This window comes from Stegodyphus dumicola, chromosome 9 (genome assembly GCF_044657685.1).
Source record: "Stegodyphus dumicola isolate Sdum_Otavi_A_Nest chromosome 9, ASM4465768v1".
Classification (NCBI taxonomy): Eukaryota; Metazoa; Arthropoda; class Arachnida; order Araneae; family Eresidae; genus Stegodyphus; species Stegodyphus dumicola.
This window is the reverse complement of record NC_140776.1, coordinates 161,281,891-161,308,454: the sequence shown is the minus strand read 5'-3', so window position 1 is coordinate 161,308,454 and position 26,564 is coordinate 161,281,891. Positions and strand designations below refer to the sequence as shown.

Sequence of the window (26,564 nt, the reverse complement as noted above, 5' to 3'; positions counted from 1 at the left end):
ATTATGACGAAAATTAGGTGCGAAATTGGGAGAAAGTGCAGAATCGCAAACTGCTTGCCGCGTTTTTAAGAATTGCACATACACGGTATCCATGTACACGTCGAACTATTTTCACTTAAAAAAACATCCCAGAATTGCATAAAAATGGCATTGCGCAAACTCTTGACTTTATCCATGTACACTGCCTAGCTGACTTTATCCATGTACAAGTCCTAGCTAGTAACCTTTATCGCCTTACCAAAATGTCGCCAAACTACCTGTTACCATATTCCAAAGATTAGCCTCAATTTTTAATTATTCATGACTTAGATATATGATATAAAATTTTGCCATCCTTTCAGAAATCACGTAACCATGGTCACGAGTGAACATCTTAACAGTTTGCTGAAAAATATACTGAATCTTATTCGCCGAACTGTAGGCGAAGAAAATGCACCTTGGATGGTAAATATAGCTGGTAAGTAATTAAATCTAACACTTGTTTTGCAATTTATAGCCAGGACGTGATAGCTGGCTCATTCAAGCCAAACCTAAATTGAAAGAAGGTCATAAAAATCTACTTATTGCTTTTTTTATTTGTAACAAGTATCTGCCATGACCTGCAAACTGAATTGTAAAGGGAGATAAATACTTCTTTTTTTTTTTTTTATTTATTTAAAACTACATTTTCACTGACTGTTTTCTTTTTTCTTAAAGCTCACGCCGGTCAGATTGTTATCAATTCTTCCGAGGAGCTTCTAGTTGATCCAGTTCTTCCACTGGCTGAAAAAATTGGCACACGAGCTATGGCGGTTTTCCACAAAGAAGAAACTTTGCGGGGGTATCTTAAGTCTGCTACCGAAGACACCTCTCAAGTAGAAGGACAATTACAAGATGTGAGAATATTTTTTTTTTCTAATTTTACTACCCTCTTTTTTGTTATCGTTTTGTTGTCAGAGGTTTCTATAATTCCTAGAAGAGTTAGTCCACATTGTGGGTGGGTAACCAGAGTCCTACTGCTTTTAATTACCGCGGAAGATTGTCGAGTCCCCTAATCTCCTTTACATACGTGTGATGACACACGTTACAAGTAAATGAAGGAAGGATCGTTATGACGATGAGAAGAAAATGAGACGACGATGCTTCGTTTGTTCACATTCCCGGAAAAATCCTCCAAATCGGCAAATGAGTTATTACGAGTTCAAGAAATTTAACGTAGGACTGTGTGTAGATCCCTGTTTTAAAATTTTTCATACGAAAAGAGAATTTTAAGTAATATATTTAGTTTTCAGATGTATAATGTTAAAAGTCATATGTGTAAAATATGCATTTAAACAAGAAAAAAGGTAATTAAAGTATATATATAAAAATATCTATAAAGCATAAGCCGTTTAAATACTCTATAGAGCATTATTAAACAATGCGTTGATACTTCGGAAATTTCATGGATTTAGGCTTAGAAGCAAAAAAGCCCCCGGCCCTGGAGAGACGCTCGCGGAACACACTGCCGGCCTCCGCGATAAGCGCGCGTTTTCCCTACCCGGCTCGAAGGGGTTAACTTTGTAGAAGCCTTGTTGAACTGTGCATCAACTTATCGCTGAGTCAATACTGTATAAGTGAAAAGTCCAAAGAAGGGTTAAATTCACTGTTTATTATCTCAAACTAAGAACACAGATGGCCCCTTTCTCGGGCTTACAGAAAAGCCTCCACCCGGCCTCCAACTCAAGATGAGAAAATAAGAAACTAATCTAATGCTAAACTAGATTGATGTTAGCCGAAGCTGTTCAAAATTACGTAATGTAATTGGCCTTTAATTAAATTAACCTGCGAATATCAGCAGACACTTTCAATATGGTTGAGCCTAGTTAGCTTCAATCAACGAAGAAGCTTGGCGGAAAACACGCGCCATTAAGGTCTTCTAAGCTTTTATGCTGAAGTAAGCGAAACCTTCCTTTAAATACTCTTTCTAATTTATTTACATGCAATGCGCGATGCTAAAAGCTTATTCTCGTAGGGAATAATAGGTGGAAAACGAGAATAGACAGTAAAATATGTTTAAAAATTAAAATAACCGTTAAAAACTTAAAATAACCTCTACAAAATAATTACCTATCTGTAAAAACCTATTTATTAAAAAATTTAAACTGAAAGAGCAGCTGTTTAAATATTTATCATATTAAAATTCAATTAATTAATTTGATCATAATCATTTCATTTTGTTCGTCCTTTTCCTTATTATTTCTTCCCAGATTAATTTCTAGGAAACTTGAATAGCGTTTTAAGAAATTTCTTCTTTTTTTCTGAAATTCATATCGTTTTCCAGGAATTCAGTTTGTTGGTTCGAGATGTCTACGCATTTTATCCTCTTCTTATCAAATATGTGGATTTACAGAGGTAAGCACATTAACAAGTGCCTTGCTTATTCTGACTATTTTTATGCAATATTCTGTGTAAGGATGTATTTTGATGGATAAATTTTTAATAAATAATTTCGATGATGTTTTAATATGTAAAGAAATTAATAAAAACTTTCTTGTGCACGTATTATTTCAACGCCAGCAAAACAGATGATCGTGCATGTTAGAATGAAGTATTATAATGTGACGTATTTTGCTCTGCTATAATTGTACGGATAGATTGAAGCATTAAATTTAACTGATAGTTTTAATTGGCTGGACTGAAATTAAAACTCATTACATATTGCATTGCGGAGTAAGTTACAGATGCCAAAAATAAAATGTATTTAAAATAGTAGAAGATATTGTGATATTATTTGGTTCAAATGTGGCATAAAGAACAACACATAATTTACTGCTAGATAAAATGAACAGATAAAATAAATGTTTTTTGACCTGAAACACCCAAACTGACTGAAGCAACATTAAAACAAGAATATGAGTAAAAGGAAAAAGTTACTAACTGTGGCCTAAACAGTCTATAATTGCCCTACATGTTCATGTAAACATCACCAGAGACTTGGCTTACTGTTAATGAGTTTGAAATGTGTGTTGAGTTCTCCAGTTTATGACTTGATAAGCATTTAGGAATATATTCATTTATTTACAAGTTGAAAATATCTATGTACAGGAGGGAAATATATTATGATGATGCAATCTCGAAAGTCAAATCTAAAACAAAATTGTTGATCTACGCTTATCCATACTATGGCAACTATTATGAAGTTTAATCGTTGCATCAACAGAATCTCAGTTTTTTCAGAAAAAATAAAAGGTTATTCTACAGATTTGGTGCAGTTTATTGTAGATATGTACTGCAGTAGTATGTCTGTTTAATGAGTTCCAAAAATTTTCCATTGGATTAGATCCTAAGCGAACTATTCGACGATGGCTCGCTTCGGTGCAACACCTTCACTTTATATGTATTCCTAAATAAGAGAATTTGTATGGACACGAGAATAATATCTGTATTAACAGAAATTCAAATTTATCTCCGTCGACGAAAGGATGAATATATGGTATAATGACCTAAGTCCAATAAAGAACAACAGTGATATTATTTTAGGCCTAGAAAGGGTGCATCAATTTGCTTTTTACCGTTTAATAACGGTACATACCATATCAATATTCTTCACCCAAAGGTTTTTTTTCTTCCCTAGCCTGTGATGCTTGCTAATACATTATAGTTTCTTGCAATATGTAGATGAAAGAATCAAAGTGCAGAACTTAAAACGCCAGTTACCACTTAAAGGTATTTCTTCCACCTTCTTATCGAGCCTCCGTGATGTAGTGGTCTGCACGCTCAGCGCGTAATTGAGAGGTCCGCGGTTCGACTCCCGGCGAAGGAGGTGCTAATTTTTCATTCTGCCTGCTTCCAAAAATACCTTCTACAGTGGCGCCCGAAGTAAGAGGGTGTTGGATGACGTTTCTTCTCACCCAGGATTTGGCGAATAACACATGGCGCCACTTGCTTATTCTTGTCCAGGCTTTCTTATCTTATCTAATCATTATTTCCTATCTTGTTCATTTGCGGTTTTGCAGCTGAAGATGATGGTTCGGTAAAACCATCGAAACTAGTCCTGTGAAAATTTTGTGAATATAACGCTGATTTTTGTTGTTTGACTTCTGAATTAATACTTGTGGTAGTTTTTATCATTTGCCTTAGGTAATGTGTTATAACGTAGATAAAATACTTCATTCATTAATATTACTCTCACGGACCAAATAATAAAACCAACTATCCGGTCAGTCCATAAGTTCGTGCGCATTAAGAGTATGCGTGGAATTCACTATGACGCATTTACTAAAACAATACAATTTTGAACCTGTTGAAACTTGTCATCGTTTGACTAACATATTAATCAGTTCATCACCAACTTTCGTACGCATTTTATCGAACGCATTTTAGTACCCATAGAAGACGAATATAGATAATCAGTACAACGTGCTGTGCTACATTTTTTATTTTCGTGTGGTGAATCTGCCAGGTCTGCAGCGATACAAATTAATCGTGTGCATGGTGAACACACTATTAGTGTAAGGACTACCCAGAAATGGTTTAAAAAATATTAAGTTGGAAAAAGCAGTATTGATGACGAATCCCTTTCAGGACGTTTTGAACTGTTAGAACCAAATCAAACCCAAATTAAACGATTCATTCAGAAGTTTATAGTGAACAACTTTGCCGTCTAAACTCTGAATGGATCAAAAAACGCCCACGATCGGTGAATATCAAGAAAGTGTTGTTTTATCACGATAACGCTAGACCGCATACGTCTCGAACAACGCTGCAAAAAATGAGTGAATTTAATTGGGAGCTTTTGCCACAACCTGCTTACTCCCTAGATATTGCCCCAAGTGATTTTCACTTATTTCGTGCCTTAGAAAATTTTTTACTGGGAAAACAATTAAATTCTAAACAGGATGTACACAATGGACTTTCAAGTTTTTTTGCATCAAAACCAGAGTCTTTCTAGAACAATAGCATAAAAAGCTGCCTGTAAGATGGCGAGACATTGTAGATAATGGAGGAAAATATATAATTGATTAAAATGTTAGATTGTGTTTTTATATTATTTAAAAATTTACCAAAAATGCGCACGAATTTATGGACTGACCAAATAGAAACATTCTGAAAGATACTAGGAAATCATAACTTAAATTTTAAATTACGTAATTCGTAAATGTAAAATTGTCTGCAAAATAGGCTTTAACTTAATAAATCATTTTACTAGTATTTAATTTATTATAGAAACACTCCTGTTTTGGCCATGCGTCAATTACAATTTTAAGTATCATATATTAAAGCATCAGACTGAAATATGTTAAATTTTATTTACTTGCAGAGCTCATTGGCTTAAGCACAACACAAAAGAAGCCGAAGCGGTGTATAACTATGTGGCTCAGATATTTAATATGTGGTCAAAAAGTCAGGTAATTTGCAGAATTTTTATTTTCAAAGTTTTGATTTCTGAAACGTTGGACTAAATATTTTAAAAGTATATTAATACGCAAATTATTTCATTTTGGTATAGTTTCTTGGGTTAAAATTCGTTTCTTTCTTACAGTACTTCCGGAGAGAGGAGCAGAACTTTATTTCCCAACACGAAATAGATAACATGTCTCTCATCATGCCTGCTGCGGCAGGCAGAGGAAGAGCTAGCGTTCAAAATGTCCAACAAACTGCTACATCGTCTAAAAAGGTAAAATTATTGTTACGTTTTTCCTATTCTTCTGACACCAATTGTTATTTTCTTCCTTCACGTTCGTACGGGGTTCGCATAGATTTGGAGTGAATAACGACGACACTTTATGAAGTATCGAAACACACTTTATTAGTCAATCCAAAACACGTTTTACAGTTGTCTATGAACTACTATAAACACGTTGGAACAATCAGCGGCACAGCCTTCACACTGTCAGGTAATAACGGTGGAGACAAGCTTCCTGTAAAGCACCAGACTCTGCTTTCCAGAGTACAGCTCCCGACTCTGCTTGGTCGTTCTTGGAACTCCACGTACTCTCGAGACTCTCCACGCTACAACTCGCAATGCACTCGACGACACACAGAGCACAGCTCCTGACTCTCGGTTCAGTCGTTTCGGAGCTCAACACGCTCTCTCGACGATTCTCTATGAGACTCTTTCGGTGCACTCGACGACCCACTCGGCACTCTGGCCGGCTTTCAACGCGATGGCTTCCGCAGAGATTGACTCGCTAGACGAGACACACTCACTCGATGAGAGACGCACACTTTCTCTCTCGATGAAGCACACTGACTGACTGCGGACCAGCAGGGTTTATATACTAACCAGGGACTAAACCGGTAAGAACTCGTTCCAGAAGGTTCTCCAACCGTCCATGGTATATAGCCAATTTTGTCGCCAAATAAGCGATTTCTCGCCAAACGAGGCAACCCTGCTCTACTTGCTATTTTATGGCAACCCTAAACCTGCTTTGCGGTAAAGCCATCTCACCGCGCCTTTACATTTTGTAACAGTATATTATTACGGATTTCCTTTAGGATGCAATATGCTGTTGTTTTGTCAACATAATTACGATATAGTAGTTTGTGATTGCATGTTAAATTCATTTGTCAGTTATGCTCGTCAGATTGGAGATGCACGCCATGCTAGTTATCTTTGCGTTAGTAATTAGGAATATTAGTAATTACTAATACATAATACAGTAATTAATGCAGTAATTATAAAAATTACTTATATATGATACAATAATTAATGCACTAATTATAATAATTACTAATATATAAAGCAGTTAAATACTATTTGCTAGCGTAATTAATTGCATATTACTAATTACTAATGCATCATATAATTTTACTAATCACCAAAGCATTATGCAATATTACGAATTACTAATGCATTATTCTGTATTACTATGCTTATTATCACTTTGCCATGAAAAATGCTTGCAGTTGTCGACCTGTTAATTAAAAAATTCGTAATAATTCCATATGATGAGCATGGAATTAAGAATTTAATTTACATACGAGCCCTCTGACGAAAACTTTACGTAGTTTTAGACTAAATAGCCAAATAAAACTATTACAGTACGTTATATTTTAATACATGATTGTTAATAACGTATGGAAAGAGACCAAAGCCGGTTTGGAATTAAAAATAGGCAAAAGGCAGTCATTTGGCCTGAGCTTGTGACTCGAAATTTGCTAATTTTTTTACCTATTTTTGTGTAACTTTAAAAGTAAGTATTAAACCGTAAATCATTCAAATTAAAACGTTACAAACATAATTTTGTAGTTATTGTACACTGCAAAAAAAAGGGGGGGACAATTCTAAATCTCCCGTTCTACTGAGCCAATTGACGAAATTCAAATTTCGTTTATCTTGTCTCGAAAGCGCGACTTAGGATATTTATTAGATTTATATATAACATCATTCTAACATAGGTATTTTGACTCAAAATCGCTCCAATAAGACTTTAATCCGGACTTTTTCTCAAGTGTCATACCAATTGTTTTTCCATATTTCGATACTACGACTCAAATTATGCCTAAATATTACATTTTGTAAAATTTAGCGCGAAATTTACGGAGAAATTCAAAAATTTAGCTTGGCCTATTATTTTTCAGTTTTCGCCAAACATAATTTACTTGGCGAACTTCTTAATTTACAGCAACCTATTTTCCTTTACTTTTTCATTGTAGATGAGTGAGAAAAAAGTCCTCGTTCGTATTTTCATTGTACTTTCAAATAATTTTAACAAAGTACGTAAATCACATTTGGCGCTATCATCGCTCAAAGAGATTTGCCAAATTTGAAATCGCTCCAATATGTAAATTCATATATATCTTAGAATCTTGTATATCTTAGAAAATTTTGAATAAAAACTCAAAATTATTGCAAGTGTGTCTAGAAATACATCTACTTTAAGACGACGTTAAAAACGTTATAGGTTATAATACAAAACGTTTTTCGAAAAATATATAAAAAATATTTAAAAATACAAATTTTAAAAAGAAATCATTAAAAATGTTCGAATTATATTTGGATTTAGCCTAAATTTTGAATTCTGGAAGAAGGGGTCAGGTAAGTTTAATAAGAAAAGAGAGATTAATAAATATATATCAAATTCAATTAACATTGAGGAGCTAAAATTTTGAGAGCTAATTTTTTAAAACTACTCGAGCGATTTTGATAAATTGGCATAATTTGAGTCGTAGAATCCAAATATGGAAAGAAATTGCCATTTCATTTCAGGAAACGTCCGATTTTGTGTCAAAATACCTATATTAAAACAACGCTATTTATAAATCTAATACATATCACTTTCGAGACATGAAAAAACGCACGTTGAATTTCGTCAATTGTCCCAGTTGAACGAGAGATATAGAAATATCCCCCCCTTTTTTTGTGCAATGTACTTCATTTTAAAACTGAAATATTATTATTGTATGTCGTAATACATTATTCTCATTTTGAACTAATGTGTTGATATTGTGGTCCATTGTGCACTTTTTTAATGCTGAAGCTTTATTCTTGTATTAGGCAAACTTCAGCCTGAAATACAGTTTGAGTTTTGTGTAATTCAATATTGTTACTTTTGCGGTTTTTAAAAGTGAATTTAAATCCGCAAATGCAAAACCAATAATATAATTTTACATTGTTCTAATGTCAAATTTTTATTGAAGATGAAAAAGAATACATTGTTCTAATGTCAAATTGTTATTGGAGGTGAAAAAGAATACATTGTTCTAATGTCAAATTGTTATTGGAGGTGAAAAAGAATACATTGTTCTAATGTCAAATTGTTATTGGAGGTGAAAAAGAATACTACATTGTTCTAATGTCAAATTGTTATTGCAGGTGAAAAAAAAATACATTGTTCTAATGTCAAATTGTTATTGGAGAGGAAAAAGAATACATTGTTCTAATGTCAAATTGTTATTGGAGGGGAAAAAGAATACATTGTTCTAATGTCAAACTGTTATTGAAGGTGAAAAAGAATACATTGTTCTAATGTCAAATTGTTATTGAAGGTGAAAAAGAATACATTATTCTAATGTCAAATTGTTATTGGAGGTGAAAAAGAATACATTGTTCTGATGTCAAATTGTTATTAGAGGTGAAAAAGAATACATTGTTCTAATGTCACATTGTTATTGGAGGTGAAAAAGAATACATTGTTCTAATGTCAAATTGTTATTGGAGGTGAAAAAGAATACATTGTTTTAATGTCAAATTCTTATTGCAGGTGAAAAAGAAACGTGATCGAGATGTGAAACGTGATAAAGAAAAGGAATTAGCTTCTAGCTTGATGGTTGCTTGTCTGAAACGTTTGCTTCCAATAGGATTAAATCTTTTTGCAGGCCGAGAGCAGGAACTCGTACAACATGCAAAAGATATGTTCCTCAAAGGGGTAAGACCCATGATACATTCATTACCTTTATGCTTAAAAAAATAAGTAAAATAAGTGAATCAAATTCATAATGATTAATCCTGATTCGTGACTCTTTATTGAATATAATCACTTTAACATAACGATAAATATCTCACTTAAATTTATTTACTAGAGAATTAATGAAAGTTTATTAGAATATTAAATATGTAGCCATTTCACATTTAAGTTGAAAACATAGAGGGTGAATTATAGAAGTAATATTCCCATAATGAATGTTTGCATGAAATAAACTGGAATTTATTATGTTGGACAAACGAAATAAGCTGTTTACATTTTACAAGTTATTAAGTTTTTACATTAGAAATATCATTGAGTACGAAATCACATTCGAGTACCCTTTACGTAATCTATGGTTAAATTAATTAGTATGTACAGTGAAACCTTAATTTATCATTTTTGTATGAGATTGTGTGTTTGTGGGGGGGGGGAGATGAATGCTAGGAAACTGTTTCACATTTGAAATAAATAGTTTATTTTACATTAAGCATACAGTTCTTCAAACAACTTATGAGGAACGATTACGTTAAGCATGTTACATTATGCATACTTTTCCACAAACAACTTATGAGGAAAACGTTACTCTGAAAAAGTGATATACAAGTAATTAATGCAGGAAAATAGTATTTAAGGAAAAGGTGGATGAAAAAATGAATAGTATTATTTTTATAGAAATGTTTATTCGAGGACAAAAATCACGAAAAGTATATCCAACTAAACAATTATTGCTGGAACAATGGAATGAGGTACGCATAGATTCTTTTTATCAACTTTATTATTATTAGACTTATACGATGTAGAATAATGGAATATATATACGTAAATTAATAAAATAGTATGTTCCGCATACCAATAAATATCTTTTTATTTTCAGAAAGTTCAAGAATATGATATTTTTGACTACATAAAATTACAGCTGACGCTGCCAGACAAGGTAATATATGATGCTTTATTTAGCGTAATTTAGTTCTAATATTACGTTAAAAAATCTTTAATATTATGTTTTTTTTAAATATTATTGATCTCTAAAATTTATAATTTTTTTGCTTAATTCTCAGATTGATCCAAGTGACGTGATGAGTTGGCAACACTACTTGTATAGCAAACTGGGTACAAAGCGAGAAGGCACTCAGAAAACTTCTCCTGATGAATTGGTTGAGAAAATCATAGACATGGCTAAAGTTCTTTATGGTTTACATATGGTAAGGACAATATTTATCATCTGCTTTAATCATAAAAGAGAAGTAACGATTATTACTTCCAAATGTACTCAGAATCCAGATAGCTTAAATTATATACACAGTAAAACTCAAAATATTTCATAGAAAAGAACTGAATCTTTTGGTCTTCAATTGCATTATAAATTACATTATGAATTTAATTTACATTATAAATTTAATTTAAGAAAAATTGTTAAAATATTTATAAATAAATCTATTTAATTCAGTTTTTTTATATTGATAAGTAACTTATTATTTAGGAGATAAGCATTAAAATCTACAATTTTTAGTTATGAAACTTAATGTATTCGAATTCTAAGTAGAATTTTGCAGATTACTGGCAAATTAAAGTGTTTCTTCCTCTGAGGACCATAAAGTAAATTATCATGAAAAACTTTAATATACGAAATTTGAATTTATTATAGATGATTAAAATGCACAAATAAATGCTCTTGTGCTTTGTAAACATGATGGAAAATCCTCTGTCATGTTTTCGTAACTACCAGTCATATTTTAGTCTAAATTTGAGTTCATATATAATATGTGAATAAAACTATTAGTAATATTAGTTTCTTTTCAATAAGTTCCGTGTTATGCCAATAAGAATTAGTAATTAGTAATAGTTATTAATAACGAAGGCAGATCTTACAAAATATAGTTTTGTCATACAACGGATACCAAATAATAAAAAAATGTTTCAGTGAAGATATATTACAGAAAATAAATTAACGATAAATATAAAAATACTTTTTTTACGTATTGTCAATGCACTTATGTGAGAATACATTTAAAAAAAGAAATGCTCTCTATTTCTAATCGTAGTTGTCCTCTGACCAGATTTTAACAGCATCTTTTATGTCTGAAATAGGTGCTTAATGATACACATTAGACTCATATATCAGTATTCTAACGCATAATATTTATAAAACCTGAAAATTTTCATGAATAAATTTTAATTCATAGATTGATTCTGAGCTTAAATTCATTCCTAATATTAGGTTTTGTTAATTTTGCTGTAGAATTTCTGCGAGTTTTTGCGATTAAATTTCATGACGTTTCCAATTACAAACTAAAAGTAATTCCATTTGCTGAATGTCTGATTTCTTCATCGTGTGAAAAAGAAAAGGAAAAATAATATTATATATATTTCAAAAGCAATAAATTATATTTTTAATATACTAGGTATTCTGAAAGGGTAGCTACAGATTTTCTTAAAAATTTGTCCTAAATATACAATTCTATTTAAAGCTTTTAAAATGAAGAAGAGAATTCCATGAAACACTTTCGATACTCTGAATAGCAGAGTTTTATAAAAATAATATCTAATTTTTCTTACGTTCCACTGGGAACAAAAACTTCAATTGGTAAAATATCCATTATGCTTCACTGTATTAAAAGCAAAAAGTCCACATTTATACATAAAATGTTCGCGGAGAATGAAAGAATCAAGAATGGATTTATTAATTTTAGTAATTCTACGCGGTAATTAGTTGACTTAATTCAAAGCCTTTTAGGTATACAAAGGAGATGCTACAAGCAAAAGTTGCGCTTCTCGTTATTAAAGGCTCTGCCTTCCGAATTCTTTATTAAATTTGTAAGTGGTCCCTTGAAAGTGATATCTTTACGAAATGTGCATGTAAAATTATGGAACGTTTTGCAAATAATTAAATAGAATTTTTACTCTAACACGATTTTTTAAAAATGGTATTTAGCGTGAAAGTATCTAAGGTGGACGAGATACTGGAATGGCGTTTCTAAAAATGTTTACTTTTTTACGCCAAATAATTTGATTTTTGTTACCTGTATATCTAATACATATATCATAGTCATTGTCCTGAGACATAAATGCAACTTGAATTTTGCCACCTGACCAGCTAGTAGGTGTACAATTGTTACTTTATTTTAGACAGTTCGTTATGTGATTGCAACATATACATACAATCAAATTTAACAGGCTTCAGTAATATATTTATTTTTTATTTGGAAAATTATTCGATTAAACTTTTAGTACATTATGTGGTCCTTTGTTGTATAGCAAAACTTTAAACTATAACACTAAATTGTAAAACAGAATATATTGCTTAATGTAAGCTGCATACCTGCAGTTAAATATTAAGTTCCTAATTTAGCTGATAAGTGCAATCAATATTTTAAAGCTAATGAATCCTTCTGCGCTGTCAATGCCATGTAATCTGCATAAACCTCGTCTGCAAGTGGATTAATTACATAAACCAGATTATAATTGAAATTAAAAACAGGAAGAACATGCTATAAGCGTTTCATTGTAATAAAAAATGTGCATTTTAGTTACGAAATTTGCTTCTGTGCAGATCGACCACCCTCAAGGTCAAATGAAAGGTATGATTCGAAGTGTTGTATCCATGCAAAGAAAACGAGCTGTGATTGCGTGTTTCCGTATGACATCATTACACAGTTTACCCAGGTAAAATAAGTCGCATGGATGTCCCTTTTATCAGCATGACAACTAAATGCTGCAACTCTGAAACTAACTAACTAACCTATTTGAATGCGTGGTCTAACATTTAAATATTCTGTCAATGGAAAAAATAATGCAACAATTTTACAGCATGTCTAGAAATTCCGCACTTTTAGATTTGTGAAATAATGTGGTTATATATAAATGATTGCGTATGCTATAGGTCTTTAATTTTTAATTAGATCAGATAGGTCAAAATACGCAGAGTTTTCTTATGCTTATTGAGATCATAATTATCAATATCATCGCGTACGTACGAGTTCGTAACGTATTGGAAAAATTAATTTTACCAAAAGAAACACTTTACAGTTCTGGAACTTTCCAAAAAATAATCGGACAGTTCTTCTCAGTATCACAGAGACCAATCAGTAGTTACGCATCAAACTACTAATAACATTAAACACAACGCAATGAAAAGTGCATCTAATTGCCGAAGCTCTCCCGGATATCCTAATACTCCGAGTTCAGCAACTCAGAGCCGATGCTGTCACAGGACTTATATAGTTATCCCCCACCCGCCGAGAAATTTCTAGCACCTTTCATTTCTCGAAATTACTGTAAGGCATATACAGTTAAATTACATATAAGGGTCGTTACACATAAAGATCAATTATAGTTATTCAATTACAGTATCAGGTATCTATACAGGAAGCAGACCGAAATGTCGCCATATGGTCGCCAAGTTTGGTGACTTTTGGCGACAAAAATTAGTTACCAAGCCGTCGCCATCTTACCAATTTAGAGAGATAGCCCTTTTATCTCAATGTTATTGTAAATAAACTTGCCCTGTAATCTCATCTTTCCGGTAGAGCTTCGTCACATTCAAGTATTTCATGGCATGCTATAAAAAATACTACAATTTCACATATAATTTCATTAAAATTATTTACATATAAACAAAATTCATAACAATATATTTATCAATGTAAATATTCAGTAAAAGCAATGAATAAAGTCCTTATACGCTCATCCTCCAAAAACAAAGTTTTAAAATTACCTTTTTAAGGTTAGCAGAATTCTCTAGAAGTAAATAAATTCACGTGATTTGAGAATTTTTACAAATACGTAGAAAATTTGAGTTGTAAAAACATTTTATTATTTAAAAAAAATGCGTAGCTCATACTTTTTGACTGTAATAAATGGCCTGCAATTTAATTTCACTTTTATTAAAATTATATATTTCAGGAAACAGAAATTCGAGGTAGAATCAAAGAGGAAAATACAGGTTTAATTTGGGTTTAATTGTAATACTGGAGAAAAATATTTTGTCTTTAAACTTGCTAAATAGCAGACAATTATATTTTTAAACATAAAAGGACAACTAAGTATTTAAGTATGGATTTACTGAAAAATATCAAGATGCATGAAATTGTAACATACTTGTGAGCATCTCTTTAGAGTCTTGTTAAGGTGTGTAGTAATGGTATGGGAAACATTCATAGTTTACAATGTGATATTTGAAATACTATAATGAATGTTCTTAGTATAAATTAAAGATAAAACAATGAGTGCTGGATGCGTGTTTTTTTTTAACTGGGGACTATTTTAGAAGGAATCAAAAGAAAAGAAGATTAATAAATTGTAATGTTTCATTAGAAGAATAATTTCTGTATATAAACACAAAAATAAAATAACAATACGCCAAAAATATGGCGCAAATTCTTATCTTATTTGCGTGTTTAAAATACAACTCCCTATAGTATTGCCAATTTTATTAGAGAAAAGTTTAACATGGTTTTTGCTCACGTAGCTTTTTAATCGAACGTGTGTAATGGTAGCAGTTAAATTCCTCCCGTGTGTGGACTTTATATTGTTGGCATGTGATCAATCCCCCATAGGCTCATAATCCTAGTCCTGCAAGAACAGCCTGGCAGAAGTTGCTGTCGACTTCCAAGAAGCGCATAGCTATTAACTGTCTTCGTAGTGTTCCCCTTTACAACCTACGGAGGTAATTACACACTTTTTTTGTGTCTTGCTTTTCATTTTTACTTGCTTACCGCCTTTTTACACTTCAAGGATTTAGAATGGTATTATATCCTGTAAAGTTTAACTAATAGAAGCACTTTAAAAAATCTAGGGATATAAAAATATATCACTTGTGTTAAGATGTGCATACGTTTAATAGAACAGACGGTACACATGCATTCTGTGTCCTATCAAATGCTTATACATGTTAATATGAAATTGTTTTTTTAAGTTTACATTATGCTACGTAATTTAACATAATCATTCAATTAAAAACAGCTGATAAAAAGTATTGATTGTTAGAAACATATTTAAGGTGCACGTATAAGAGCCAAGAGTAAAATAATGCAGCTATAAATAACTGCATAAATGACTACATCGAATGCGAAACATTTGAATAAGTCATATATGACGTAGGCTCTCACGAGATACAGTTTGAAAAAACTCAGAATGTTTGTCTTTTGTATTACAAGTAATTACATAGAGTTGAAATTTCAACACAAGGAAAGAACGGTATAATTTATCTAAACTTAGTGTGCAAATTTCAGTAAAGCAGTTTTTTAATACTTAAAGACGTAATTTAAATTTCAAAATACCAGCACGATATAAACCACCAATGGCTACGTTAGGGTAATGCTTTCTACTGAGAAATTAGACAAAAGTTTGCTATCGAAGAATGAGTTAAAACAATTTTGCTATTGATAATCTTTCATGCTTAACTTCCATATTACTAATTTTATCTGTTCTTTTCACTGAATTCTTAAATGTTCTTCGTTACATGGCCAATCTAAGATCGAAATATTCTCGTAGCAGTTGCAGAACATGGAGAAGTGCTATCCTGTAGAGAAATGTAGACTGGTCGACATGTTTGGTGTACTTTGTTTAACCCGCGAGCACACGCACCGATCCGACGAACACGAGAACACGCACCGGGTATGTCATACCCGAATTAAAAAATTGTAATTAAAAATTTGCCAGGAAAAAATTAATCGGTTTTTTTAAAAGAAATTAAAATGTAAAACCAAGTTAATACTTCATTTTAGACATAATAGGAAACAATAAGGAGATGAAAAATTATTTACTTACAATTTTTTGAACATTGTTTACAAAATGAGGTCATATGTTCCACACATATACTTTTCCTACAATTTTCACAAATGAATCTAGTCTTTCTATCTTTTTTCTTGGAGACTCTGTACACCTCTTGTAAGTCATTTTAAGTTTTTTGGAGGGTGGTCCATTGTTAACATGTTCATCAGTGGTCAGTGTTCGTCCAGAATCAGGAACCACAGATGCTCGTCGTCGTTCATTTTGAACATTTTCTATTAGCTGCATTGGCTTTGAGAAAAGTACTCATCCCGTTCACGAGTGAAAATTTCTCGTATTGAATCAATATAAATATTTGTATTATCAACTACATGTTTTAACATATCTTCGTCGATAAGCAATGACAAGAACTCTAGAGGTGTTGAGACGTCTTTAGAATACTTTGTATTTCCAGGGAGTTTAGTTATAATATTTTTGGCGCCAATTCTAACATTAGTCCGGAATTTATTTTTGTTCCACTTTACTCCATTTTTTCCAACATAAAACTCATTGCTACATTCCAGAGTTTCATTTTCTGTTTCTGTATCTGAATCTACTCTATATGGATGAATCATGATTACTAATTATATTCTTCGTCATCAACATCTTCCTACTGTTTCAAGGAGATTTCTCAATCTTTTCATCTCTTCATCGTAAGGAATATACGGCGCCATGCTTACAACTCAAGAAAAACTTATACTAAAAGCTTGAAAACGAGAAGTGCGAAGTGACTCACTGAGAAATGCCAGTACACGCGCGGGTATGACATGCCCGAACAATGCTGGTCCTAAAAAACCGTTGCACTTGCCACCTCAGGAATTTCCCCCATTTAAGTATGTGACCTTGAACTCAGCTACACCAAGTTTCGTCCTTTTATGAAAGAATGGGTGAGAAATATACAAAAAGAAAAATGCACATGGGTATGACATACCCGCCGCGTGTGCTCACGGGTTAAGAGATTTCTTCGAGCTTTCTACATACAACTTCTGATTTATTTCCCAAATTTGAAAGCCTCTTTGAAATCGAAAGCAACCTTAAGCAGTTACAGAATAGCCATCGAATTAAATTTTTTGTCTCATGCTTGATTCTGTAACATGGTCATAATGATAGCAAGACCAAGCAACTGAGCCATCCGAACTGAACATTTGTCCATAAATGAACTACTACCCATTAATCTGGCCAAACAATATGATCACAGAAACGGCCACGCAGCGTATGAACGTATGTCTTTAATTAATGAGAAATGGTTACAAAATAATCTTGATTTTGCTTTGCAGTTGTGCAGAAATTCAAATCCGCTATATGCTGGCGTAATGACTTAAATTTGATCACTTCTGTCATGCCGCCCAACTGGTTTGGTAGTTAGTGACTCTCACTGCCATACCGAAGGTTCCGGGTTCGAATACCGGAGTAGACATACATGTTTGTAATCCGAGAGGAAGGAAAAGTGGGGTGGAAGACATTCAGACCCGTTCCGCTAGGGGTGCTCTCCTTCAAAATTGGGAGGCGGAACTGAGCAAAGTCGTACCTGTATGGTGCGAAAGCTCTTGCCAGCGCCCGGCGCGATCTTGCGTCCTTTCCACGATGAACTTTGTGATCTTGTTTTGATATTAGGAGGTTATTCACAATAACAACAACTTCTTTCATAATATCATATTCATCCTAGCTGGCAAGAATTCCTGTAGGTTGGAGTCTTCAGCAGTGGCTGAGTGGTAAAGTCGCTGAACATTCGTTGTTCGGTCAGTATTCGATTCTTGGCAAAGATGTTGGCTGCCTGGGCGTTTCTGTAACGTAAGTACACTGGTGTGCAAAACTTAAGCAACAGCAGGGTTTTTTGCAATAACTCCACGAGAAATCAACTGAGAGACAGGAAATGCAGAAATGAAGGAGAGTATTATGTACGTAAAGGATGACGAAAGCATCGGAGCTGAAAAAGGAATACAATGCATACAAATGGAATCAAACAAAAACAAGCTTTAATGAACGCATAGTATCGTGACTCATGATTGTCTATCCAAGAGGAAGAACAACAAGCAGATGTTCCTTAATATGGGATATGCCCTCCCCTCACTGCAATGGTTGCTTTGCACCGTCTCCGCATTCTCAGAACCAGCTGTTGCAAGATTTCTTGCGGTAGGAGTGCCCATTCCTCAATCAGCATCTATTTGAGTTGCTGGGTTTAAATCTGGGGAGTACGCTGGCCAATCCATTCGAGTCATATCTTCACTTTCCAGTAGCTCCTTAACAGCAAGAGTCCGATGTGGCCGTGCATTGTCATCCATAAAAATTAAGTCTGGGCCAATGGCACCTCGGAACAGACGCACATGGGGCATGGGGAAGGAGTACCTCCTCACAATAGCGATCCCCGGTTACAGATCCTCAGTCGAAAACGTGGAGCTCAGTTCGCCCGTTCAGCATAATGCCTCCCCAGACAAGAACTCCAGGACCACCGTTACGGTGTCTTCCCTTGATGTTACTGGGATAAAACCGGGTCCCGACCTCTCTCCAAATCAAAACGCGTTGAGAATCGCTTCTGGTAGTGAACCGACTCTCATCCGTAAAGAGGACACGACTCCATTGATCAGTTGTCCAGTTTTTGTGCTCTCTGCACCACTGTAAACGGTCGCGTCGGTGGCCAACTTTCAACGGGAGGCAGCGTTCAGGACGGCGGGCGAATAGGCCCTCTTTGTGAAGGCGTCTGGCCAGACACTTGTCGCCTCGTTGCTGTACAGAGTTGCTGAGCAATGGAGTTTGCTGACTGCTGTTGGCCTCTTTTCGCCTGCAGGACGATATAGCGGTCATCCCCTGCAGTTGTCGTCCTCGGGCGGCCACCACCAACCTTTCATCTGTGGTTAAACAGCTGCATCTGTGGTTTGGAACGCTTTCCAAGCGCACGAAACGACACTTTTGTTGATTCGGAACTCTGCAGCTACACTGGTGACAATATGCCCCTCCTCCAGCTTTCCGATCATTCTTCCACGTGTGAAGTCGTCTAGGTGATTTCTTCTAGCCATATTTCACGAACTGACTCACTGGCACTTGGAGCGAATATGTTGAATTGCGTCTCCGTCCTTCCTTTTATTCTACTGTTGAGCAGCGCGCGCCGACATCACGCGTTTTGTGTACGCTCACTTGCATCTGACGTTTCGTTGCTGATATTTGCATACGCATGATGTTTCTACTGACTTACGTGTTCATTGTGCTGATCTCCAGACCTCCTTTTCTGCAATTTCATGGCTATCTGCTAAATTTTCACATTGTTGCTTAAGTTTTGCACACCAGTTTATAACCCAGTTTCCCTAAGTCTTCCGAAATAGCATCCCATTAGTTACGCAGATTGCTGTGTGATGGTGTGGCACCATTATGTGGTGGTGTGTAATTAATACTAAACGGGACACGCTCTGAGCGTCAAAAAGAGAGTCACAATCTTTGAAAGAGAAATAAATGAAACATTTCACTTACCCTATGACGTATAGTACCTTTTCAATAAATACACTCGTAACTGCATCACATTAATTTATTATGTCATTCACGAATAAATAAAATCTTGATCTAGACTAAATACGAAATACGAGTATACATTATCACTCCAAATATTGTTTACACACGCGACACGTGCATTCACTTTCCTTTCGACATAATCTGTCAACATCGCAGGCTATCGTTCTTTGCAAACATTAGTTCATTCTCACTTGCACTGGTGCAGTCAAGCTGATTACGACGTATCACTTATTTTCTGAAAAAAAGATTCTGGAATGGAATTCACTTCATTTTTTAAGTTAGAGCATTAGGCCTTTTTTCAGCTACATCATAAGTTTCACAAAATGCGCATCACGTGCTTTAGTTATGACGAGGGAATGTATAAAAATTGCAGAAATATAAAACCGCGATGTAATACACAAAGGTTGTAGACAATTATCACTCCGGAAACTTTTCAGAACATGCATTTCTCGTTTTCTGTAGCTCGTGCTCTCTCATTCAGTCTCAACTCCTCGTAACTTCTCGAACTCCATTACGGGAAGAGCGAGGGCCGAAACCCCAATCATCCATTTCGCGTCGTCGTTAGAAAGAGGGAGAAAATCCAGTTCTACGAGAATTTATTCTCGCGTGCAGCTATTCTATGACCATTCAACTTAAGATTAAATGGATGACGATTAAATCTATCAGTGAGAACATTATGTTCTGTTAGCAGGTTTTCCCATAATCAAATCAACCAAATCGTACAGGCTCGATTCTCTTTCTAAGACGTTTCCATTATTTTGTGAAAGAAATTGCAAACAGTATACTTGAGTACTACTATTTCAAAAAATTTTCTAATTTATTTTGCTAAAGCCTGAATCGTTTTATAAGACTTTTCTCATATGCCTAGTTTTTACAGGTTTTTGCTGTTAAATAAATCCAGCTGGAACGAAGACACCCACGTCTCATAATAGGCCATCTGCTTTATAAGTCTTAAAAAATGAATGACAAATATTCCATATGGGAATTCAAAGCATTAAATTAAAACAGAAAATTCGATGCTTATTCGTCGGCAAAAAAAAAAAAAAAAAACAGTCGGTTAAAATAATTATACAGATGATTTTTCTTGTATTTCTTCTATTTTTCCCATTTTATAATTAAAGCAAAATTACATGTTTGAAGTGTTTAGTTAATATACTTTTATATCTGCATGAAAGTAAAAAAGGTTTTAATACTATGTTTGAAAAATTCTAAAATACTGTATAACTCAAAATGGCATTTATTAAATAAGCGAAATGTTCTCAATTTTATCTAAATGAATATTTTTTATTTTTTTGATTGTGAAAATTATCCGCTGTTTTCGGCAGAATTTTAATGCATTTTGGCATTGAGATTTACATATCCCTGGATTTTTTAACACTAAATTTTTCACATACATCCCTGCTTTTTGCCCTTCCTTTTATGCTTTTTAGATTAGTTATTTTTGATTAATATCTAATAATTCTCTTTGTAAAGAGCAAACATATTACTATGTGTTACAATTTTTGTATTTTTAACGTGTATTTTTTACTGTTATGAAGACAGACGAGTCCAGTTTTCTAAGTACTTGTCTTGATACAATGATATGCTGCCCTTTTTACACACAGATATGCATAAAAAGAGAGAAATTGAGAACTATGTGGAATCCGAATAGAAAGGAATGAAATATTTGTGATATTACTGTAAAATTTGAAACAAAATTAAAAATAATCCTCAAATAGTGCTTTAAATATCTTAGAATTGAAAGAAACATAAACATGGCCAGTTATATAACAAAATACGGATCTAGAGAAAATTTGTATTACCTTTCATTGATGAAATGAACGAAGGGAAGAAAGCGTAAATGAAAGGATTTAAAAGTACTTCCATAATTCATCAGTTAAAGCAACACATTAAAGCTTGAGATTATAAATATCTAATAAAAACATTAAAAAAGTATTATTTATCTTCAGTGGTCTACTGGGGGTTCTTTTTAAGTGAGGATCATAGGGATTCGGCGAGGTATCTAAATACTTGTGTGTGTGTGTCTATGTTTGCAATTATGCGTATATGTAATAATAATATGACTTGGAATAAGCTGTAACAGATTGGCGATAGTTCTCTGCGTTATATCCTGGAGACAAGTTACTGCGTAGTTAGAAAGATGACACTTGAAGGAAATACTTGTAGACAGACATGGCCGAATTGAATATCACTTTTATTGTTAGATAAGAACTAATTATCAAAAGTATATTTTTCATCACACATGATCATGGGCGCAATACGCACTTCCCAATTTTATACAGAGTATCACATTTTAGATAATGGCACAGATAGTAGCACGACAAAGCAAGCGACGCGAAGTAGTATCTTGACTACAGGAGAGCCAAAGCTAAAAGTGTGCAGTTATCCTTTATGGAGGCTAACTAAGAGACGGTTTTATTTTAGTTTAGAAAGGTTTCAGTTCTCGAAATTGTGAGATTAGGTTCCGAATTAGTTACGTCATTAGTATTATGCAAGCCACGCAAGATGAAATGATCTAGAAAAATGGCGCAGTTCATAAAATTTATTACTACTTTTATAATACAGATAGGAAATACCCAAATTAAAAACACGGAATTAAGAGGTTATTACTAAATTAAATTGTAAAGCTGATTTACATGTTTTCTATCTTACACACACACATATGTTTTCTCCCAAATTCGAGATCATTCCATGTTATACAATGCTACTTAAAAAAGGCAACTAAAATTAACCAGTCACAGATTAGCTGTACTTATACATCAGGCTTAGTATAAATACCGCAAGTGAATTAATTACGTCATTCTTTTGCTAGCTTCTACCTTGATAACATCTTCGCGCTGCTTCGCTTCTTAAATTCCTACGTCATTTTTTTCAAAAAAAAAAAAAATCTGAAATGTTTCAGATTTTAAATTACGTCCAAAGGGGCGTTTTTTAACATTTTGTGTGTTACCTTTCTTTATTAAATATCATGTTCCTCGCACTTAAACCATAAGATCCAGTGCAACAGCAATATCGCAAAATAGTTTTAAAACGAGCATATCTTTAGAATTACCGATACAGAGACTCACGCGCTGGAGATAAAAATGTTTTTTCTGCACAACGTTGCCATTGCTCGCTTTGAAATCCTTCAGTTTGTTAATCAAAAATTCGTCAAAGTTTTAAAAAATAGGAAATCGATCATAAAACAAACTTCAAATTTCAAATTTGGTCTTCCACATGCTCATATTCGTTGGAGGATTACGTTATTCAAAATTCGATGACTCTATGTACCGTTGTTTTATCACAATACGAGAAATATACATACATTTATGCAGATTTTTCATTATTTAATTTCTTCAAATATAATGCAGGACTCTAACATTTTGTGGCAACAGTTTGAAAAGTGAACCGACATTTATCCGTCCGACGCAAAATGCCAAAACGAAACTAATAGTCCTTCGGGATTCAAATCCCTTTGGACTAAAAAAAAAAAAAAAAAAAAAAAAAAAAAAAAATGTTCATAGAAATATATCACATTTAATTATGATTGAATAAATTTCTGCCAAACTAATTGGATATGATTGGTGATTTGTCGGGATCCCGTTTCGTCATCTTCGTCTCGTCTTGCGACTCTGCCATCATGACAACGCATCAAAATTATTACATATATATATATATATAATATTAAAAATATACTAAAAATATTGAACCACTAAATTTCTCTTTCGTGTTAGGAAATAATTTAAATCACGGAACATTTTTAAGTCAAAATGGCTGAATTATATATATACGTATGTCGCATATATCCATATATGGTGAGAACAACAAGAAACAAGAAATGTCTGAACCAAAAAAATTTAAAAAGTCGTGAAAGGTACACTTTATGTGGAGGTGAATCCTTTGTTAAAAGACATTCTTGTCTAAAGTGTCATATGAAGAGGCGCTTGTAAAACTATATGAGAAAATATGCATACCTCTAAATAAAGAAATATAGATGCATTATCTACCTATAAGCGATATAATTAATTGATTGAATTGTACTTCATAAATATACAAATAGCACAATATTGTGGAACGCATTTAACATGGGGATTAAAAATATCATACGTATACTTTGGTTCAGCTTTCACATATGTATTCTTTGATTCGGTGGCTAACAGCTATTGCTGATAATTTGTTTATTAAAGGGAACATACAGCAAACAAACGGCTTTAATAAGGCATTTTGTCAGAACCTTTCCTCGAAATAAACTTCAGAAAATGAGATGTTCTTGTATCTTATGTCATGTTTCTCCAAGAAAATATAAAATGGATTTTGGTTTTGTGTTACAATATTTCAAAAATGATATATAGCTGTCACATCTGGGGTTAAAGAATGTCCATTCTAATTTTCCTTCATTTAAATTAAAATGAAAATTTCTTCCTAAACTGAAGTTTGATTCTTTTGCAGCTGACTTTTTCTTATACTGCATTTAGACTGACTTGCTGTTTATAACTGAGGAAAATTATTAAAGGGAACATATAGCAAACAAACGGCTTTAATAAGGCAGAACCTTTCATCGAAATAAACTTTAGAAAATGAGATTAGAATACTCTGTTCTTGATCTTATGTCATGTTTCTCCAAGAAAGTATAAAATGGATTTTGGTTTTGTGATACGATATTTAAAAAATGATATATAGCTGTCACATCTGAGGTTAAAGAATGTCCATTCTAATTCTTCTTCATTTAAATTAAAATGAAAATTTCTTCCTAAACTAAAGTTTGATTCTTTTGCAGCTGACTTTTTCTTACACTGCATTTAGACTGACTTGCTGTTTATAACTGAGGAAAATTATTAAAGGGAACATACAGCAAACAAACGGCTTTAATAAGGCATTTTGTCAGAACCTTTCATCGAAATAAACTTCAGAAAATGAGATTAGAATACTCTGCTCTTGTATCTTATGTCATGTTTCTCCAAGAAAGTATAAAATGGATTTTGGTTTTGTGATACGATATTTCAAAAATGATATATAGCTGTCACATCTGAGGTTAAAGAATGTCCATTCTAATTTTTCTTCATTTAAATTAAAATGAAAATTTCTTCCTAAACTGAAGTTTGATTCTTTTGCAGCTTACTTTTTCTTACACTGCATTTAGACTGACTTGCTGTTTATAACTGAGGAAAATTAATTAAGAATGTCAAAGTTTGGTGTGTTAATGTTCTTTTTTCATAAGGACAGAGTTAATCGAAAGAAGTGATTCCAATCTGAGAACATGTTACATTTCTGCCTTTAAACATTAGCGCAATAATAGCAGATAAATCTAGCATACCCATTTTTGCCATCATTTAAATTAGTGCCATTGCCGATGGGTTGGACTTCTGCATGTTGGTCCGTGGAAGGTATTTTATTTTACTTCTGTTACATAAAGAAAAACCATCGGAGGTATTCCTCTATCCATCACCCTTGGAACGGGCTCTCTAGGGGCTATAGGCTCCCTCCCTCTGGAGTGCAAACACCATGGGCAAGTATAGACTGAAGAAACATTCAATTTCAATAAGGTAACGGCTCCATAACATCAGTGGAGATCGACATATGACTAAAGCCATAGCCAGGCTTAGAACTGGCAGACACAGAGGACTGAAAATTGACAGATATGGTAGAAAAGCCTACAGAAACTGTGGTAACTGCCCAGACACAGAAAATAGGCTTCATCATAGATAGGATAACATCAACCAGTTTCGTTCGATCCTTCGATAGTACCCTTCGTATCACTCCATGAAAGAACCTTTCAGTATTTCAGTGGATAAAGTCATTGAATATAGATAGCTTAATCCAGGCTGAAATTAAGACTTTTTAATCATTTTTTAATTAAGGATAATTAAACATTATCCTTAATTAAAAAATATTTCTTTATTTAAAAGTAAAAGGCTGAATATTTCTTGCTTTAGTCTTTACAAGTTAGTGAAAATGTCTAGCATGAACCCAAAGAGTACACAATAAAGTATAATTAAGTAGCACAAATTTTAAAAATCACTGGAGTCCTCCTTACGTAAAATCTCTGAAGTTTCGCTTTTCATATATCTAATCATTACAAGCTGAGGAGAGATTTGCTGTATGAAAATTTAGATTGCAGTCTAACACCTCAAAGAAGTACTCATCGTTCAAAAAATTTTAAAATATGGAAACCACACAATTAATCTGCTCCTCTTCTAAAGTACAAAATAGCTACTGCTGCCAACTCATGAAAGTAAATTTTTACGGTTGAGTAAAATTAAAACTCAGTTAAAAAAGAATTTAAGTTTAAGAAGCCATGTTTATTTTTGAACTTATTTTTTTAAAAATCTAATAAGGTATAAACAGAAAAATAACAAAATTTAAAAGAAATGTATTATCATTTGAATAAAATTAGAAACAGAAATAAAGACAGAAGCTTTCAAACTATATGCCACTACCAAGAGAAAGATTTTGTTGCTGTCAACAACTCATAGTCCATTTAGAGAAAGGTATATTTTAATTGTATGCACGTGTGCTGTGACATATGAATTTCAGTCAAATCAGAGATAAATGCTGAAATAAATGAAAATGAATAAATGGAAAAAAAAATCTGAAATCTTTCAGATTTTAAATTACGTCCAAAGGGGCGTTTTTTAACATTTTGTGTGTTACCTTTCTTTATTAAATATCATGTTCCTCGCACTTAAACCATAAGATCCAGTGCAACAGCAATATCGCAAAATAGTTTTAAAACGAGCATATCTTTAGAATTACCGATACAGAGACTCACGCGCTGGAGATAAAAATGTTTTTTCTGCACAACGTTGCCATTGCTCGCTTTGAAATCCTTCAGTTTGTTAATCAAAAATTCGTCAAAGTTTTAAAAAATAGGAAATCGATCATAAAACAAACTTCAAATTTCAAATTTGGTCTTCCACATGCTCATATTCGTTGGAGGATTACGTT

At 33.3% G+C, this 26,564-nt stretch overlaps 1 protein-coding gene across 4 annotated transcripts in view; it reads left to right on the top strand.

Annotated features, from left to right (window-relative positions):
• The window catches only part of RyR (Ryanodine receptor), a 406,107-nt gene that overhangs the window by 261,955 nt on the left and 117,588 nt on the right, over positions 1-26,564 (top strand). For all 4 annotated transcript variants that reach the window (XM_085824283.1, XM_085824285.1, XM_085824284.1 and 1 more), the window contains exons 72-80: positions 342-457; positions 697-875; positions 2,303-2,373; positions 5,282-5,369; positions 5,504-5,638; positions 9,168-9,332; positions 10,246-10,305; positions 10,430-10,573; positions 12,922-13,034. In XM_085824283.1, coding sequence (XP_085680409.1) covers positions 342-457; positions 697-875; positions 2,303-2,373; positions 5,282-5,369; positions 5,504-5,638; positions 9,168-9,332; positions 10,246-10,305; positions 10,430-10,573; positions 12,922-13,034 — 1,071 coding nt within the window. The remainder of the gene's footprint in view (positions 1-341; positions 458-696; positions 876-2,302; positions 2,374-5,281; positions 5,370-5,503; positions 5,639-9,167; positions 9,333-10,245; positions 10,306-10,429; positions 10,574-12,921; positions 13,035-26,564) is intronic.